The 20,401-nt window shown below is 48.3% G+C and overlaps 1 protein-coding gene across 1 annotated transcript in view; it reads right to left on the bottom strand.

Annotated features, from left to right (window-relative positions):
• LOC142580013 (mediator of RNA polymerase II transcription subunit 30-like) overlaps positions 1-20,401 on the bottom strand; it is a 53,657-nt gene that overhangs the window by 21,462 nt on the left and 11,794 nt on the right. Inside the window, exon 3 of the mRNA XM_075690732.1 lies at positions 7,770-7,937. Coding sequence (XP_075546847.1) covers positions 7,770-7,937 — 168 coding nt within the window. The remainder of the gene's footprint in view (positions 1-7,769; positions 7,938-20,401) is intronic.

Below are 20,401 nucleotides of genomic sequence, written 5' to 3'. Positions count from 1 at the left end.
CATGTACCAAACTCTAGGGTCGGCTCACAGTCGAGGTTTTTAAAGAATGTGCCGGTTTTTAATTGAAATTAATAAAATTGTGCATAGCTAGTTATTGTGCATAGCTAGAAAAATCAGTATTGCAGCCGATACTAGCTGTACCAGAAGCCAACTGAAGTACGCGAGCGATGCCACCATTTTTACCTGTGTCGTATCGGAGCTAGTTCTTTACTCGGTGGTATCAGCGTGCAGTGTGGCATTATCGTAACGGCACCAAGTTCGTTAATGTGGTGTTCGTAGTAACGAGATTTCACTGTATCAACATACAGATGGAACAAAGAATATCAAGTTTCTTGTGAAATTGAGCAAGAATGGTGCAGAGGTTCATCAAAAGTTGCAATAGGCCCATGGAAAGAATGCCCTAAATGGAAGAACTCTGTTCAAGTGGGCCAAGTGTTTTTGGGAAGGCTGTGAAGACTCCAAACACGGTGCAAGATCAGGACGCCCCTTCATCTCGTGTGAAGATGCAACATGAGATGAAGGAAGATGCAGCGGGAGAGAATGCCACCATGTGCATTCTCTCCTGCTCAGTGACCGCCAAATGACCGTTAGAATGATGACAGAAGCACTTGCTTTGAGAAAGTCATCCAATTACTAGGTTTTTACTGAAAATTCGGAAATGAAGCAAAACTCATTCATAGTCATGTTGATTGCCTTTTTTGACTGCCATGGAATTGTGCATTACATGTTTGTACCTGAACATCAAACTGTCAATCCAACTTTCTACGTAGAGATCCTGATGTGTCAGAGAGATGATGTACACCATGTGCAACCAAATTTGTAGTCTACAGTAATTCCCCTGCACACTCTGCAATGATAGTACACAAGTTTTTTGGCATGTAGTTCTATCACTGTGTTGGAACACCCTCCCTAGTTGCCAGATTTAGCCCCTGCCACTTTCTGTTCCCCTTCAGGGGTGTGATGACAATAAAAAAGGAAATGACTATACTGCTGAAGTGCTTATATAAGAGGTCTTCCAAAGGTGCTTCCAGCAATGAAAGAAAAATGGAACCAGTGCACTGCGTCTAATTGGAGTACAGTCAAAAGCAGTTACTTCGAACTCTCAAAAATACGCTTATCACTTCGATCTAGGGCCTAATTCGATATAAGCCTGCTAAAGAATTGGACATCACAAAAGCGCATACCATTTATACAAGCACTTTATTGATGAAAAACCAGCTTACTTTCGTATGAAATAGTCCTGTATCTCCTTCTGCTTAGGCAACTTCACTGCCTGCGACAGCACGCACTTCTCTACATTGTCTAAAGAGTCGGAGCAGCTGAAGCTGCTACCTTCCACATTCGTGCAGAAGTGCCGGACTAGTGTGAGTGCACCGATCACCTCAGAAGATGTGGGCAAAGGATCGTCATTGCTTTCCTCATTGTGCCTGCTTTCACTTGTGTTTGATAAGATGTCGGCAATGTAGTCTTAGTTTTCAGGCTCTCCTGAGGTCGCGACACCACCACCCACACTCACAAACCCGTCGACCGCTGATCCGTCAACGGCTTCAGGAAATTGTGATAGCTCGCTCCAAACTTCAGCGACACTGGCAATAGCTTCATCGCACAAATAAGCATCTTCAGAGTCATCAGCAGGCATGCAGAAAGTGGCACGTCTGATGCAGTTTCGGATGAACCACTTGTACAAGGCCGCCTCAACATCGTGGCAGTGCATACGCATTGGGCACCAGGTCGTTTGTTCACTTTAGCCCTAATCTGCCCCTTATTCTTCAAGATTGTGCTGAGATGCATCTCGGAAACTTGTACGCTACAGCAACATCCGACTTCATTCAACTCAATTTATATTTCAAGTTTCATGGTGACAGGCAAATTCAGTGCGCTTCGCACTAGTCATCACTGGAACATTGCAGAGGAAGGCACGCAAGGCCACAACGCCACACACAACGAATGAGAAAAGCAGTGAGGCAACTCGGACTTCCACCAATTTGTACGACAAGGGCACAAGAGCCTCTGATTGGCTGTCTGAGCAAGTGCTGTGGGTGAGCCAGGATCATTTTTTGCAGGGGGGTGTTGCCGACTCGTCCGATGTGGCGCGGTCATGGTAGGGAGAGCGGGTTGATGGAGCCGCGCCGCCGGGCTAAACCACTTTTGGGATGTGTCATCGGGACAGCGAGGAAAAGCCAACTTCTGGAGGTACTTCTGCCCCGTTTGATGTTCGATATATCAGGAGTTGCTGCTATTTTTGTTCAATGCAATGGTAATTTTTGCTACATATACTCATAGTAACTATACCGTGTTCATTCGATGTAAAAACGTTCAATAAAGTCGGGTTCAACTGTATTTTGAAAGTGACTACATGGATGAATCTAAAAGCCTGTGAAATTAATCATTTTTTAACATACTGCATAATGTGTTTCGACAGACTTCGTGGCTGTCAAAAGTTTCGCCGATTGAGAGCAACAGAGGCAGCAGGTGCAGACATCGATTACTGATTTCCCTCCAGAATTTTCAGCGCAAAGCAAAAAATGTTGAAATTAATCGAATTACCGGGAGTACCAAGAAAACAATAAACAATGCTTACTACATCAATGAATGAATCAGCAAATCCTGTTTCAGGCACTTACCTAGGATATTTTTTTGAAGGGGCCCAACCCAACGTAACTTCCCTATGCAAATGAGGGGCAGTGGACCTTTACTAGTACAAATGTGAACAATGCCCACCATTCGCTATACAGACGCGTAAATCCCTAAAAGAGAAATGAAAAATTTGGATGACGCTTAAGCTTCGCTTTTAAGAGTGGAATGCGATAGCATTCAAACACCCATAACTGCTCTTTATGCTTCCCAGCAACTGCAGCTAATGTAACCATAATGTTTACTGGGAAACGCTAGCGGCAAGCGCTTTGCACGAAGGCAAGCTTCCTGGCAGAAATGCGGCCTCTTGCATGGGTAGATATCCTGTTATTGTTTTGCACTTTTAATGTTTCAGTCTGAGAAGAGCTGACATAAAAGATATGCACTGTCGGTGTTTTTCTTTCAGTACATTCGTTTGTGGGCTGCCATTCTCAAAATTTCGAGCAATAACTTTGTAAAGAATGGAAGACAAGGTATGAGTAACTTTGGTGGTAGCTGAGTGGTTGGGTATGCGTGGTTCAGAACTTGGTACGACATTCTTTTTGCTGATACGATGTCCGAAACCGGACGCCGACGCCTGATTTTCTGCGGCACGGGGCCTTTAACGCTCATGGGTGTCTCACCGGTAGGCCTGTGAGATACACCTCTCTTTTACTTGGCAAACGAGGAACCACGTTAAATGGGCTCGTGTAGAAATGAAGCGCAGTACGAACACTGCTAAGAACAAGTAAACTAGCGAAAGTGCAGAAAAAATATTTCTAGTAGCGTTTTTTTTAATTATCTCTGGAATAATTATAGAGAAATATATATTTGCGGAACAATCACAGTTCTTTTTGATCCCTCGTTTACTGCTTTACCAAGTTAAGTGCCAGATCCGACTCGTAATGTTATTTGGGAAGTTGCGTAACGATGCATGGCCGCCAGTCCCATACAATAGCGTAGAGCACAGGACGCTGCGGTTTAGACGTACTGTGCCCACCGTGGAAGGTTAGAAAAACACCCACATGAGCACAGCAGAAAAGTGGCTACATAGGCAGCTTGACTGATCAAGCATCGTTTAGGACACGGTATTATTTCCCACTTCTGGCAGTGTTTTTTCTACTTCGTTTTTTGAATAAAAGATGTTGATCCATAACTATCTTCACAAACAACTGTTCAATTTGCCAATTTTCGCTTTTCATTTCTGTTTGGCTGTTGTCTCTGCTCTCTCCCTCAGTAGATCGCCTAATTTCTCAAGTCCTTGCGACTCTTGTTCCCAGTTGCCAATTTTGCACGAAAAGTACTGTACAATTAGGAAAAAACTAGGCAAGGGAACGGGTGAGAGTCATATTACCTATGGGTTTAACAGTTATTGCAGGGTTTGATGATGGATGCTACTTCGAGTTTTTTTTTTAATTTTCCACCTTACCTAACCTGTATCACAGGCACATGGTTCCGACTATCTGCTAGCATCGAGGCAAGCCGTCACTCGAGGAAATAATGAAGCAATACAAAAACTTAAACGCAACGGGCGTTTTCTCCTGCTACAAGTCGTTCGACGAGCATACAGAGCAGCCAACTATGAACCGAATGCCTTTCCTGGTCCCTGGATCAGTCTAAACAGTTTAAAGAAGGTTGAACTAACAAAGCAACAGTGGTGCACGTGACTGATGAATAGACGGTGACAACTGAAATCATCTCGAGTCAATCAAGCGGGCACCGAATAGATGAGAAAACTGACCTTCACACCCCAGGAGATGCCGATAACTACAGCCATCCAAAAAGAGTGAAAGAGGCAGCAAAATGTTGACTGCCGAATGGCTGTCAAGTCTCAAGATTGAATTGGTGGCCCTTTAGGAATGTGTATAAGGAGTTGTGGCGTGGGCGGGGAGAGGAGGGGGGCCCTAGGTACGTGCCTGTCCTGTTTCTATTTTGCACAGGAGCACTGCGGTAGCTGCAATTCTTGTCATCTCATGACTTATTGACGCTCGCAGCGGGGCCACAGCACATGTCTTCATCTGAGACACGCCTTTCAATATCACGTGTACATCTCAATTATTTTTTCAGCTATGAGACGGTCACCAACAAATCTTTTGTCCCGAGTGATGTAGCCGGTGCTCTTCATCTTCAACAACTTTGCACTGAGTCAAAGCAAAACTACTGCTTGCTGCAACCGCTGCAGACCAAACCACAGCCCCTATCAACGTGACAATGGACAGCCACCTTGGAGTTCTGAAGGCAGGCAGCCAACGCATACGCCAAGTCAAAATTAAAGTACCGTTTGTTGCAACAAATACAGACAAAGCCGTGGTCGCTATCGGCGCAATCATGGATGGCGATTACGCAGTTATGAAGGCATGCAGCTAGCCACCAACGCAGTTTTAAGTGCGGCAATAAATGCAAGAATAAGGGCTTAAGGGCACAATTAGGCACGAAGCATTCCGGCGTTTTTGTCAGTCATGACATATTACTCTGCTGCTGACTATGGCAATGTGGACTGCAGCACTTCATTTCGGTTGGGCGCTAGCATCGTTCTTGTGCTTTTGCAGTGCTCCGCACTCACCAAGCTACCGTACTAGAACTAGCTCTGTGCATTTAATTTGTAATCCTCCGACGTATACATCAGCACGCACGCTAGAGGTGCCTATCTGCACATGGCATAAATGTACATAGTTTGCCATACCAGCAAGTTGGTGAGCGCGGAAAAAAGGAAAATGTATCAGTGTCTTGTAGAACCCTGATGAAGGGCCTGCGGAACCTCTGGGTTCTGCAGAATTCCATTTGAGAACCCACGCTCTACGGTTTCAGAAAAGCAGACTTCCATCACTCCCTCCAACGTTGTTACTACACATCGACTCAATAACAGGAATGAAACTATGGATGCATTACAACTGTGTAAAAGTGCAACAGCGCATTGAGCATTCTCCAAACAATGACACTATTCAAATTAACTGTTCCGAGGGAGCAGACCATGTGACCAAGATTCTTTGGAAGCACTCATCTACTGTAGACATCATAGCTTGAACATTTGTTTTCACTTCAGTGCCTCGTGTTAGGATTAGCTATGTATGTCTATCAAGAAAATATACGTGAATGCATACCGTAAAATTCTAAGCAAGCGCCACCCTTACAAAAAAGAAAGTTTGCAGGGGGGGGCTTGCTCCACAGACCGAAATTTATGGGCTGTTGACCCTCAACCTGGCGGCCAGCATGCTAGGCCTATACCGTCTCCCAGTGATTGCAGGCTCACCTAGTTTGTGCATTTGCTTCCGTCGGCTTCGATAAAATCAAATTGCATTGCAATTTACGCCGAACATAATTGTGCACCTGTTGTGCTAACCAAAACAGGTGCCTTATTACAAGCTGCATGTGGTCGATTTGCAAGTGCCATCGGTCTCCGATTTGACGACGCAGAAAGCTAGGCCTGCCAGCTCCTAGTCATTAGCGGCTGTCAACGAAGCCAACACAGCAGACGTGACTTTGCGGAAACATGTCTATGCTGCTCCCATAGTCGTGTTTATAGTATTGGCATCTTTTGTTTAAAACGAGAGAGCTGTGCAAACACGTTCAGACCTGTTTGCTTTAACTTTATTTGCAAAGTCCCTTTGCGAAGTAAGCAAGTCGGAGTCCGACGTGTCACACAACAGATCGTATAAAAAATTGCATCAGGTGTCTCGCACTTAATTCACATGTGAGACTTGGCAGATTTGACCAAACTGGCAACTGATAAAGGCTACGGCTATGCAGATCCCTGGCTATGGTTAGCTATTGCTCCTCGGCAGAAGTGCGACCGCTAAACAATAAATTTCTTAAGAATTTGCGTAATTTCATGTCATTCAATGTGCAATTTCGTAAAAAGTTGACGAAAAAACTGTAGACAAGCGGTCAAGTGAAAATGCATGAAGTGGTGAACAGGGTGAAGATCATGAAGTTCACTTCATATGAAAGTGACCATGTATTCTTGTGTGATTTTGCACTCATATTATTCATGGTCATCTTTGTCACAGCATTTTGCCTTATCCTCTGTACTATCAATCGCTTGAGAAATGTATTTCTTCTTTGCATCTCATTGAGAAAAAAGTGTGATGTATATGACAGTGAGCTGTAGCCAAGGCTGCAAGGCTGTGTTGCAAGCCACTGTAAACAAATCAAATCAAATTAAGTTGTCTATGTAACTATGATGAACATTATGACACCTGGCCCAGCAAACTTGTAGTAATAGGCAGCAGGCACAAAGCCCCTCTAATCATATAGTTTCCTACAATAATTACTACGAAGGATTCTCATGCTAGTGTGTGAGAACTGCAACCATGGTAGTTAAGTCAGCATGGGCATGGTGGATAGTAGTACATGGATTTATACAATGGCACATGTTGTAATTTACAAATTGTAATCAGTGAACATACAACGCACTTGGAGCGAATTCTGAGGATGACATGAGTTCTGAGATTTTAAGATGTGCGATCCACAATTGCACAACAAAATGCACTGTTGCAGTTCTTATACTACAGTACATAAAACGTATTTGTGTTAAAAAATAAGTGGAACGACAGTTCATTCTTGCAAAAGATTGACTGTGCTTACTTTAAAACTGGCGATAACTTCACCCTCCTGGCTTTATACAGGTGACTGTACATTAACAATTTTCAACAATAATGCATTATTAATGCAACAATTGACGATGATTATGGACATGCACCAAACTCAATGCTTTCACAGGTTAGGACAAAAATGAAAGATTGTTTGGAGATTTACAAACCTAAAGCGTAATAAATGACGCTAAGAGAATATTTAAAGCAAAACATACCAATCAATGTACATTTTTCGTCAAAACTACACAGGCCACGTTACCTGCGACTGCCAGGCTGACTGCAGGCTGGTTACGAGAGTGCTTGTGGCATGTGAACGGTTGCAACGCCTTGGAAAATGAAAAGGACACTAGTACTCAAAATATAGCAGTCTAAAGTATCAGGAGCGCCACAGATACAGCCCTACACAGCCGAATGACAAATACAACGAAGGTGCAGAATAGCCCACATACTTTTGACAAAGGCTGTACCACCCATCATTCCCATGGTAACTGACCATCTCGGCACAAGGGCAATTCTTTTTTTTGCGGGAAACACCATGCTTCTCATGAGAAGAGTGGCACCGACCTCAATGGGTGTGTACTGGCTGCTGGCCACAGCTGCACTCAGGTCACTGCAGATGCCGTGCACTCGATGAAGCTTTCTGAAGAGCAGCCCAACATTGCGCAGCGTCTCTTGCAGCTTGATTCGGCGCTCCTCCTGGCCCTGCATGCTGGCCGCTACCCCAGTTGGCGGCTGTACAAAGGTAATCGAGCAGGTTGGGGACAGTCAGGACAGGAGTGGTTAGACCAAGGGCAACCCCTAGACAGGTGGGTCAACGGAGCTAGTTGGTCTAGCATAATAAACTTGAAGGGCCTCTCACTAGGCGCCGTAGCAAATTTTGGTTATACACTGGAAGTTGTTACATGTCCTCCAGGGAGCGTTCTGCCTAAAGAAAATTTTCAAATAGGCTCATTAATAACCGAGATCGAAACATTTCAGTGTCGCAAACCCATGATTTCAGGAGGCAAGCTCCACTGCCAAGTGAGACACTCTCTCCACTTGCCCCATCTAGCCTCCGCAAGCGAAATTCCTTCCCTGCATTCTCTTATACCGGACCTCGAGGATCACGTGACGCATACGTCACGGGCCCCAACTTTTTTTTTTCTCCTCGCTTTCAAGCGGCGCAGTGCGCTTCCGCTGACGGCATCGCGCGCAAACTGTTGCGATTGTCTCGTTTCACCCAGCACACGAATTTATCCGCTGTGCACGAGCACACCTGACTAGCGGTATAAATCAGTGCTACACGAATACTGAGGCACACACAAGCGGATCACAGAGCATGATCCCGCGCTGGCACACATTAGAAAATGACATAGTTTCGGTGTCTGTGCACGCGACAGCACAACATGGGAACAAGCAGATGAAACGGAAGTATATCTCTTTTGTTGTGGTGCGGAGTAAAGCAAAAACATGCAGACCTTCGGCTTACGTGTTTTATTATTTCTGTAAGCTTTAATTCGTCTAACCAAACAACATATTACACAAATAACAGATGTTGCCTTGAATAAGTCTCGAAGTCACATGTGACCATTAGAGATGTCCCAATGCAAACACGTGTACGTAGGTGCATGAGCACGTATACGTCATCCTCCAGCTTGGAGCGCAGCAGTCGCAAGAAAGGAAAACAATGTTCGGTTTGAAATTTCAGGTCTTTTCAGGTAAGGATGTTAACCGTAAAAACCGGACTATAGGTCAGACCGGAATATAGGTCGATCTCCAAACTAACGAATTCTAAAAACGAAAAAAATCTTTTTCAATGGCAAAACTACCGAAAGACACCCTTACCTTGAAAGAAATGCGACTCAGCCGGTTGCACAATGGTGACAGTATTTATTTAAGTGCTGCTCGCGTGTGCACCCGGCCAAGTTTTTAACAGTATCGCGCGACCATCGACCCGCGTGCTTGTCAGCACCTTATTAACAGCGCTGAGCGGCGAAACAAACGAAGTACGCGCAGCTGTACACGTGCACTTACTTTCGCTATTTCGCCGCTCCGTGCCGTGATGATAAGGTGCTGACAAACACAGGTCGATGGTCGTGTGATACTGTTAAAAATTGGCTGGGTGTACAGTACACAGAAGGGTTAGTTAGTTAGTTAAATGGGGTTTAATGGCGCAAAAGCAGCTAAGGCTATGCTGTGCCAAACACGAGGTGTATAAAATCCAGTTTATGAAGGAAGAAGCTGTGTTAGTAATCTATATTTTATGTAAAAATCCAGTGTCGTCTAGAAATTTACGGACATCACATAATGGGACTAGCAGATCATCACCTAAAATTAGAGCAGGGTGTAAAGGTATGTATAGTTGATATAATTTGTGCAAAAGTGTTCGTCTGTGTGTTTCAGTCTGCATACATGTGAGTAATATGTGCATAACTGTTAGTGGCTGTTGACATTTCTTGCATGTTGGTGTGTCTTCTCTCGTAAGTAAGTAATTGTGTGCGAGGTGTGTGTGCCCAATGCGTAGTCGGCATAAAACTACTTCGATGAACCGCTCCTGCTGATAGCATGACTTCCACTCGCCAGCAATGGGTTTCGTGAGAGGTAGCTTGTTGTCGGCACATCGGTCCCATTCGCGTTGCCATTTTACCGTGAAGGCTTTTCTAATTGCACGCATGCTATCATTATGTGGGAGTGTTGTGTTTGTAATGTCATTGTGCGCTGCCATCGATGCACATCTATCAGCTGCTTCGTTACCTGGTAACCCAACATGGCTTGGAACCCAGCAGAAACGAATTGACCTCCCGTATTCGTTAAGCACCACCATGTTTAAAATGTCTCCTATCAGGGGTTCACACTCCGATTTCAGGTGTAGAGCCTTTAGTGTGCTTAAATAATTTGTGTATATATGACTGCATTTTTGTGTTTATCAGCAATAATCTTTTTAACAACAACCCATATAGCGAAAGCTTCAGCTGTGAAAACAGAGGCGTGTTGTGGCAACCGAATACTTTTTTCCCAATTTTCCGTTACGACCCCCACACCCAAGTGTTCTTTCGTTTTTGGAGCCATCAGTGTAAAATTCTATGTGGTTTTGATATTTGTCCTGAAGAGCACGGAATTCTTGTATAATGTGTTCGCGTGAGGTGTCTTTCTTCTTTAAATGTGTTAATGTCCAGTCACACAACGGTTGAAAGTCGTGCCACGGGGGCAAATGCTTTGGCTTTCTGGCAACCTGGAGCACTTCGCGAGGAATGCCGTAATCCCGGACATATTCCTCATATCGCAGGACAAGCGGCTTAATCATGTTCGGTTTATTTGTATAGTGTAGGCGTGAGTTGCATTGTGTGAGGATGTTGTAGCAAATGTGTTGCGGTGATGACTGAACTCTGAGTACGTAAGAGAAAGTGAGTAATGCTCTGCGCTGCTGTAATGAGGGTTCATTACACTCAACGTATAAACTTTGAATAGGTGACGTTCTGTAGGCACCACTGGCCATTCGCAGTCAAAGGTTATGTACTGGATCAAGTCGTTAGATGTAGGACTGTCTGGCTGGGCCGTAAACAATGGAGCCGTAGTCCAAAAGGCTACGAACAAGAGACCGGTAAATACATAAAAGACAGGTTCGGTCGGAACCCCAGTGCTTATGAGAACACTTTGAGGATATTCAATGCTTTATTTGCCTTAATCTTTAGTGCTTTAATGTGGGCAAGGAAATGTAGTTTTTTGTCAAAAATTACTCCCAAGAACTTATATTCTTATTTTACTGGCAGCGCAACATCATTCAATTTTAAATCCGGGTCTAAGTACAACCCTCGTTTTTGCGAAAATAGCACTGTAACAGTTTTCTGAGTAGAGAAGCGGAAGCGATTTTTCTCAGCCCAATCCATTAGCTTATTTATTGTTATCTGGAGCTGCCTTTCACATGTTGGCAAGTTTGAGGCGCGGCATGCTATTTGCAGATCATCGACGTATATCAAGTGCATAACAGAGGTGGGAATGACTTTGTTGATAGAGTTCATTTTTACTATAAAAGGTGTTGTGCTAAGTACGCAACTCTGTGGCACGCCGTTGTCCTGGATAAATGTGCGCGAGAGCGCAGTGCCTAGACGGATTTGGAATGTTCTGTTGGACATAAAATCAGCTATACAGTTTAGCATTTTGCCACGGATTCCTAATGCGGCGAGGTCACGTAAGATTCCAAACCTCCACGTGGTGTCATACGCTTTTTCTAAATCGAAGAACACTGCCAGGCAGTGCTGTTTGTGTACGAATGCCTCACGTATTTCGTGTTCAAGTCGGACGAGGTGGTCTGTCGTTGAACACCCTTTTTTATAGCCGCACTGATGAAAATCAATGGAATTCCGTATATGAAGCATGAAAGTTAGTAAGAATTCGATGCCACGATCGGTCGATCGATTGGTTCGTTGAAATTCACCCCCACCGTCGGCGTCCGAGACGCACCGTCAGAGACGGTCTGCACAGGTGGCTCAATGGGTGCCTTAGGCTCGAAGGACAAAGACGCTGAAGTAACGAACGAACAAAAACTTGTATTTACAGAAAAAATTACAAAGTTCAGTTACGAGATTGCATAGTTTCAACAGTACATCGATTACAAATGGTTACGCTGGTTTGGACCACATAGGGCGACCCTATTTCGGCAGAGCCGATGGTGCTTAGCACCGAAGCCAGGTCCAGAACTCCCCATCGGAGCACTGCGGCCGCGTTTTCTAGACGCAACGCTCCGCCCACAATCTTTGCTGGCGAATTGCCGCCGGGTTGCGTCTCAACTGGACAATCCGTTCACCAATCACTGCGTTCAGCAGAACTTGCATGAGGGATTGGCCAGTCGAACAACCAAAAATCAAAGAACATCTTTCTTTAGTACAATTCACAGTGTAGCATCCTCACCCGAAATACACAATATACAACAACAAAGGGGTGAGGGTCACGCCAGCTGTACACATCGCAAGTTCCGAGCAACGGCTCACGAGCACAGCTGGAGCAACAAGCACTGACCAACAAAATACATTCAGAAAACCCAATAGCCTGGGAACGTCGGGACCATGTTTTCAGTGCTCGAACACTGCGCGACGCGACCGGATTTCAAGAAACCGCAGGCCATCCGGCGCCATAAACAAGCAATTGTTTGCAAGCCAAACTGTCACAGAGGAGCCCGGGATAATTGCCCACCCACCGAGGTCGGCCTCGTGTCCGGGCCGTAAGCCGACGAAGACGTTCCCACGGCGCCTCGGAACCGAGACAAAACCGCAGGCTCTTTTGCGGCTCAAAGAATCCCTACGCCGGTCAGCGCGCGGTGCAAAGCCATAAACAGTAATGAGGCTGGCGCGCCTGCTTGAGGCCGCGCGATCTCCGTTGCCCGCGGCCAGACCCGAACCAAGCATTCTTCAAGGGCACCCATCAGAGCACCGCGGAAGTCAGACGCGCCCGCCCGTTACAGCGTTTGACGCCCAGTCGGGGAGACCCCAGCTGGGAAGGAGTTTACCCCCGCCAGCCGGCCGCGCGCAAGGAAAACGCCTGCGGGGATGCCCAGGAAGCGCAATGCGACGGGGATCCGAAGCTCCCTTTTTACTGCGATGCGCGACCACTATTGTGGCGCTGGTGGTCTTCTCCGCTCCTCGAACTGTGCGGCAGCCTTGGGTGCCGACAGCGTGGTTACTCTGCTGCTTGCAAGGCCCCGCTCTGGGTCAACCGTTGACAGCCATTACTCAAGCGAGCAAACGATCTCGTCGAGACGCTTGCCCCCTGCCCAGATGGCCCGCGCCGTCCTTTTGGGTTTGTTTTGCCGCCGCCCGTAGCGGGGCTTACACCCCCCACCCAAGACGAGACAACAACTCGCTTACAGTGTTGTCGAAGAAGAAACCAAAACAAAAGCATGCTGCGTGTAAACTTGTACGTACGCCGCATCTGGACATGACAAATAAAAGTTACGAGCCAAGCTTAGGCAGCGCGTTTTAACGATGGTCTGAGTTCGCACACATAGGAAATGCGTGAGCCGCGCCTTGCTCATGACAATAAGCCACGAAGAACAAGGTACAGCGCTTGCTCGATTACTGAAATAACACAAATAAATGCCAGCCCTTTATGAGGAGCGCCGTACGTGGCACATTCCATAGAAAGTGTGAACACATGAATAAGTTTCACCGTACAATAGGTACAACCAAGACATACACAAAGCAAATACACAAACGAAACAAATAGTAAGGCTTCCCTGATGCAACAGGGCTCGCGTCATGAAACTATAATATGCAGTATCGTACAAATATGAGCCGGAAGGACACTGTCAGCCTCTAGTCTGGGAGGAAAACATACAAACATACATCATTGAGCTTAGACGACGACACTCACCCAAACAAACACACTAAAAGAACCAGGTACACACAGAAATGCGGAAGCATGAGTTCATCGTCCAAGGTCGTCTGTGTGGTTACCACAGGCATATCACATCACACCACACTTGTTCCCTCGCCTCCACTGTCCGTCACTGCGGGTTCCCCGTCTTCTACATCATTTTCCCAGCAATGGTTCGTCAGACGCGAAAGTGCGTCGGCGTTAGTATGTGCGATTCCCTTTCTGTGTCGCACCACTACATCATAGCGCTGTAGCGCTAAAGCCCAACGCGTCAGTTTTGCTCCCTGAGGCGTGGACTGAGTGAGGTACGCAAGGGGATTATGGTCGGATACTACAAATATTTTCGTGCCAAACACCCACGTGTCGAACTTTTTGAGCCCCCAAATGACGCCAAACGCCTCGCGTTCAATCGTAGACCACCGCATCTGAGTGGGCGTGAAGCGGTGACTGGCAAAAGCAATGGGGCACTCTGTGCCATTGTCGGTCATCTGAGCTAGACATGCCCCCACAGCAATTGCAGAGGCATCGGTGAACAGCCAAAATGGCTTGCTCGAGTCTGGAGTCGCCAGCTCTACGGCACTGCACAGAGCACCTTTGAGACCTTCGAAAGCCTCGTTGGCCTCAGGAGACCATGGAATGCGATTGGGAATGTGCTTAGCAGTCATCTGCGTGAGCGGCTTCGCTATGGCCGCGAAATTTGAAATGTATCCCCTGTAATACCCACAGAGGCCAAGGACGCTTCTCAATTCCTTTTTAGTACGTGGCACCTGCAGTCCCTTGATGGCTGCGAGCTTAGTAGGGTCCGGACCATGCTTGCCGGAGCCTACCACATGCCCAAGATAGTGGATAGATCCACGGGCCACCTGACATTTTTCGAGGTTCGCTACCAATCCCACTGATGTCAGAGCTGAGAAAACAGCGTGAAGGTGGCGGATATGTTCCTGTATCGACCTGCTGAAAACAGCGATGTCGTCCAAATATGCGCTGGCGTAGTCCTCGTGCTGTGCTAACAGCTGATTCATGCTCCTCTGAAAGCTAGCTGCAGCGTTCCTGAGACCGAATGGCATCACCCTCCAAGCGAATTGACCCAAGTGTGACATGAACGCCGCAGCCCGCTGCGAGTCGTCCGCTAAGGGCACCTGCCAATAACCACGACGGAGATCAATAAGGGTAATATGGCTAGCCTGCCCGACGTTCATTATTAAATCCTGTGGGAATCCCATAGGAAATGCGTCCGGCTCGGTCATGGCGTTTAAGCTCCTATAATCAACACAAAGTCTCACTGTGCCGTCTTTCTTGGGGACGCACACCAACGGATGTGCAAAGGGGCTTTCACACCTATAGATCAACCCTAATTCTAGTAGTTCCGATATTTGTTTGGAGACTTCGCTCTTCAGGGCTACCGGAATGCGATAGGGGCTGCAACGCTTTGGCGCGGCTCCTTCCACCAGTTTTATGCGGTGCTCGTTCACCCGCGCTATCCCAATTTCGGCCGTAAACAAGGCGGCATATGTTTGAAACACCTTATTCACTAACGCTCGCTCCGGTGGCTCCAAATGTGATATACTGTCTGCGGGTAAGAGGGCCGTAGTGCCGAGAACCCTACCCGGACGCGGCGTGTACTCCACCTCTCCAAAGTCGCGGTCGTCGTGGAATATAACGCCTATGCTAGCTACACGAGATGTGTACGGTCTCAAGTGGTTCGCGTGAACGAGCATGCGCCTTCCTTCTGGTGTTTCGATGTAATAAGAGTGCTGCCTATACTTCTCCTTGACCGTGCAAGGCCCTAGCCACTTCGGGTACATCTTACCAAGGCGGTTACTATCGAAGGCAAGCACCTGGTCCCCTACTTGAAATGCCTTTTCTTTCGTGCGGAGATTGTACTGAGTGGCATATGCCCTCTGCTGGTTGGTTGTAGTCAAGTCGGCCGCCTCAGCTGCTATCTGTAGCTGCTTTTTCAATTTCTGCATGTACTGCGAGGGTCTATCTGCGACCAAAGCGGGCACCTCCTGCTCCCCTGACCACGTTCGTTTTAATATGGCGAGTGGGCCGACTGGTTCTCTCCCATACATCATACGGAATGGCGACACGCCCGTAGTATCGTGCGGGACTTCTCTGTAGGCGCACAACAGGAAGGGGACGAATTTATCCCACTCTCTCCCCTGTTTGCTGATCACGTGAAACAGCATGTTTTTGAACACTCGGTTCCACCGCTCCACCGCTACGTTGCTTTCCGGGTGGTCAGGCGTGGAAAAGCGAGGTGAACAGCCGAGGCGCGAGAGAAACTCATTGGTGACTGAGGCGGTAAAATTCGTTCCGCAATCGGAACAAACTACCTCTGGTATCCCGGTTCTGCTGAAAACTCCTAACATCGCGTCGCAGGTTGCCTTAGCTGTTAATGATGTGAGGCACACGACCTCAGGCCAGCGGGAGCAAAGATCTATAATGCACAAGGCGTAGCGATGGCCGCGACTGCTAGGGGGATCGATCGGCCCTATAACGTCTAGGTTTACCTTCTGAAAAGGGTACTGTGGCCTTACTAGAGGCGTGATGGGCACTCGATCTGATTGTCTTTTGTCTGCTCTGATTTGACACCCGTGGCAACTGTTGCAGAATGCCTGAACATCTTTTTCGACGCCTGGCCAAAAGAAACTAAGCTTAATCCTCGCTCTCGTCTTGCGACAGCCAAGGTGGCCGCCCCAGCATGACTCGTGGGCGAGACTAAGTACCTCAGCGCGCCGCGTCATAGGTAAAACTAGCTGTTTTACCGGCTGTCCCAATACGTGGTCGCGGTGGTAAAGAAGTCCATCAATCACGATCATGCCACCCCTTCCTTCTTCCGCATTTTTCCAGGCCCTGCTGAGAGTCGCGTCACTCTTTTGTTCCTCACGTAACGTCCCGGCATCACCCTTCACTGTATCGGAGCTACTATTGGATTCCTCTTGTGCCCCTTCCTCGTTCGGATGCGGCGCATCGGCCCTGCTCGTACCGGTAACCGGGTTTTTGAGATTAACCTGTCCCCCGTCCAGTCCTACGGCTGTAATCAGCTCTTCGCTGCTGCTCAGCGGGAGTTTGTTGGCGGGCGGCTCGCAAGCCTCGTCCCGACTCTGCTGGAGCGCGTTCCAGTCCTCTGCTGAGAGCAGGCAGTCCGCGCTCACGCTCAGCCTATCCGTGAGGGCGCACAATACTGGCGTCGCCTCCTCCACTTTGGAAAACACGGGTTGGCCCTGTTTTAGTGTCAGAGGTAGCGTCACGAGTTTCGCTTCAACTTGTTCGCCAAAAGCTGCGCGGAGATTTACACTGCCATGCGACTGTGTTAATTCCTGTGGTACAGCACTTTCGCGAACTACAGTGATCTCTGCGCCCGTATCCACTATTGCCTTCATCGTTCGGCCCCTACAATTAAGGTCTACACACAACAAGCGGTCACCCGCGGCTGGGTTCTCTAGCGCGACCCGAGCGGCGAGCCTCTCCGCCTGTTCCTGCTGGGCGGCCGTCTGCGCCAGCCTTTTGAGGATGCGCGGACAATTTGGTCTAATGTGCCCGGCCGACCCGCACTCAAAGCAAATTGTTGGCCTCTGCTGTCCTGCGGGTGGACACGGGGATTTTGGTTTTGTCCTCTGTCCTTGGTGCGAAACTGAACCACTGCTGCTGCGGTTCTCAGTTGTAATTTCTGGGCCCTTACTGCTGGCGCACCGGGGTTGCCCCTTAGGTAGGTCCACGCGGCCATGAGCGTCCTCAAAAGTTTGCAAAAGTCTAGCAATTTCGCACGCCTTGTACCACCCTGCACCTTCTCGCAGCCTGACGTACCTGAGCGCCTCTTCCGACAACACTGTCTTCAGCTGGTCGGCCACCAAGAGTTCTAGCAGCTCCGCAAAATTTGACACGTCCCTAGATGCCACATAAAAATTTAGGTAACTGGCAAGACGAGTCGTGAAACTCTTCCACGTCTCGGTCTTCCGCTTCCGTACCCCGAAAAACCTTTTTTGATATTCAAGGGGAGACAACTGCAGCTCATCACGGACGACTTCCTTTAAAGCTTCATAATCACGGTGCTGTGCGGGAGTCAGACGTGTTGACAGGTACTCAATGCGCTCCGCTAGGAGCGGAAAAACTATCTGACCCCAACAGCTTCACGGCACCTCGTAGGCCTCCAAGGTGTGCTCTACAGATTCGAACCAAATGGGGACCTCGGCGTCTGTGGGAAATTTGGGAAAAGCACCAACTAATAATTTTGAATATTTACGCCATTCCGTGTTCCTGTCATTCTCAAGCGCTCTGCCACTGCCGTCCCGACCACTCGACGGTGATGATGTACGTGCCCTGGCGAGCTCCAGTTCAAGGGCAAGGCTCTGGCGACGTTCCTGAGCCATCTTTAGTCTAAACTCCATCTCCCGCTCAGACAGAAAGGGCTCGCTTTCACCATCACTGCTACCCCTCTCCCTCTGACCATCCTCATCGTCCCTGCCGTTCTGCATCGTGATTAGCTTCGAAGCCCCGCAGTGACTGAACAGTAAGAGGAAAGGAAACTCACGTTTCAGACGAGGATCACTGGTGGACGAGGGTCGAGGTTTTCCTGCGTCGCTCTCTCTCGGGCTGCTTCCTTACTGGGTTTCAGTCGGCGTCTCGACGTCTTACTCGCTGAGGTGCGTCGCCTAGCGATGTCTCGCTGTTGGGCTTCCTGCTCCAAGGCTTGACCCAATTGCAGATACCGGAGGTGCTGCTAGCTCTTGGGATCCACTCTGGCAGATGTACCGTTGTCTTGATAGCCTTTAGCTTGTCTTCCGAACCTATCCTGTCGACTGCGCCAGTAAGAATTCGATGCCACGATCGGTCGATCGATTGGTTCGTTGAAATTCACCCCCACCGTCGGCGTCCGAGACGCACCGTCAGAGACGGTCTGCACAGGTGGCTCAATGGGTGCCTTAGGCTCGAAGGACAAAGACGCTGAAGTAACGAACGAACAAAAACTTGTATTTACAGATAAAATTACAAAGCTCAGTTACGAGATTGCATAGTTTCAACAGTACATCGATTACAAATGGTTACGCTGGTTTGGACCACATAGGGCGACCCTATTTCGGCAGAGCCGATGGTGCTTAGCACCGAAGCCAGGTCCAGAACTCCCCATCGGAGCGCTGCGGCCGCGTTTTCTAGACGCAACGCTCCGCCCACAATCTTTGCTGGCGAATTGCCGCCGGGTTGCGTCTCAACTGGACAATCCGTTCCCCAATTACTGCGTTCAGCAGAACTTGCATGAGGGATTGGCCAGTCGAACAACCAAAAATCAAAGAACATCTTTCTTTAGTACAATTCACAGTGTAGCATCCTCACCCGAAATACACAATATACAACAACAAAGGGGTGAGGGTCACGCCAGCTGTACACATCGCAAGTTCCGAGCAACGGCTCACGAGCACAGCCGGAGCAACAAGCACTGACCAACAAAATACATTCAGAAAACCCAATAGCCTGGGAACGTCGGGACCATGTTTTCAGTGCTCGAACACTGCACGACGCGACCGGATTTCAAGAAACCGCAGGCCATCCGGCGCCATAAACAAGCAATTGTTTGCAAGCCAAACTGTCACAGAGGAGCCCGGGATAATTGCCCACCCACCGAGGTCGGCCTCGTGTCCGGGCCGTAAGCCGACGAAGACGTTCCCACGGCGCCTCGGAACCGAGACAAAACCGCAGGCTCTTTTGCGGCTCAAAGAATCCCTACGCCGGTCAGCGCGCGGTGCAAAGCCATAAACAGTAATGAGGCTGGCGCGCCTGCTTGAGGCCGCGTGATCTCCGTTGCCCGCGGCCAGACCCGAACCAAGCATTCTTCAAGGGCACCCATCAGAGCACCGCACAAGTCAGACGCGCCCGCCCGTTACAGCGTTTGACGCCCAGTCGGGGACACCCCAGCTGGGAAGGAGTTTACCCCCGCCAGCCGGCCGCGCGCAAGGAAAACGCCTGCGGATGCCCAGGAAGCACAATGCGACGGGGATCCGAAGCTCCCTTTTTACTGCGATGCGCGACCGCTATTGTGGCGCTGGTGGTCCTCTCCGCTCCTCGAACTGTGCGGCAGCCATGGGTGCCGACAGCGTGGTTACTCTGCTGCTTGCAAGGCCCCGCTCTGGGTCAACCGTTGACAGCCATTACTCAAGCAAGCAAACGATCTCGTCGAGACGCTTGCCCCCTGCCCAGATGGCCCGCGCCGTCCTTTTGGGTTTGTTTTGCCGCCGCCCGTAGCGGGGCTTACAAAGTTAATCTGGCATTTACGACACTTTCATGCAATTTCGCCTAACAGCTTGTCAGGGCTATGGGTCGAAAGCTGCGTGGGGATGTGGGAGATTTACCTGTTTTTAAAAAAGGCACAACTATTGCGTTTTTCCACCCTTTTGGCATGATTCCCGATTCAAATACTTTGTTGAAAAATTTAAGGAGAGCATCTACGGATGCTGGGGACAGGTGTGCAAGCATGAAATAATGGGTCCGGTCAGGACCTACTGCAGTTTTCTTGCCAGCACAGAGAACCCTGTTAAGCTCTTGTAACGTAAATGGAGCATTGCATTCGTCCCTTGACATACAAGTACTTGGTAGTTTCTCTTTTTCTGCCAACAGTTTGTATTTTAAGAACCTGTTTGTATAGTTAGCCGAGCTAGAGACGTTATAGAAATGTTCCCCAAGTATATTCGCTTGTTTTTGTAGTGTTTTCTGAGTGCCTGAAGGTGTGAGTATGGGTATCGTGTATGGTGAGTAGTCCCCCTTAAGCTTCCTGACCTGGTCCCACATCCTTTTGGATGTGACGGTGCTATTAATTGTAGATACATACTATTTCTGCCAAGACAATTTTTCCG

Source organism: Dermacentor variabilis, chromosome 4, assembly GCF_050947875.1.
Source record: "Dermacentor variabilis isolate Ectoservices chromosome 4, ASM5094787v1, whole genome shotgun sequence".
Classification (NCBI taxonomy): Eukaryota; Metazoa; Arthropoda; class Arachnida; order Ixodida; family Ixodidae; genus Dermacentor; species Dermacentor variabilis.
This window is presented reverse-complemented; position numbering and strand designations above follow the sequence as displayed.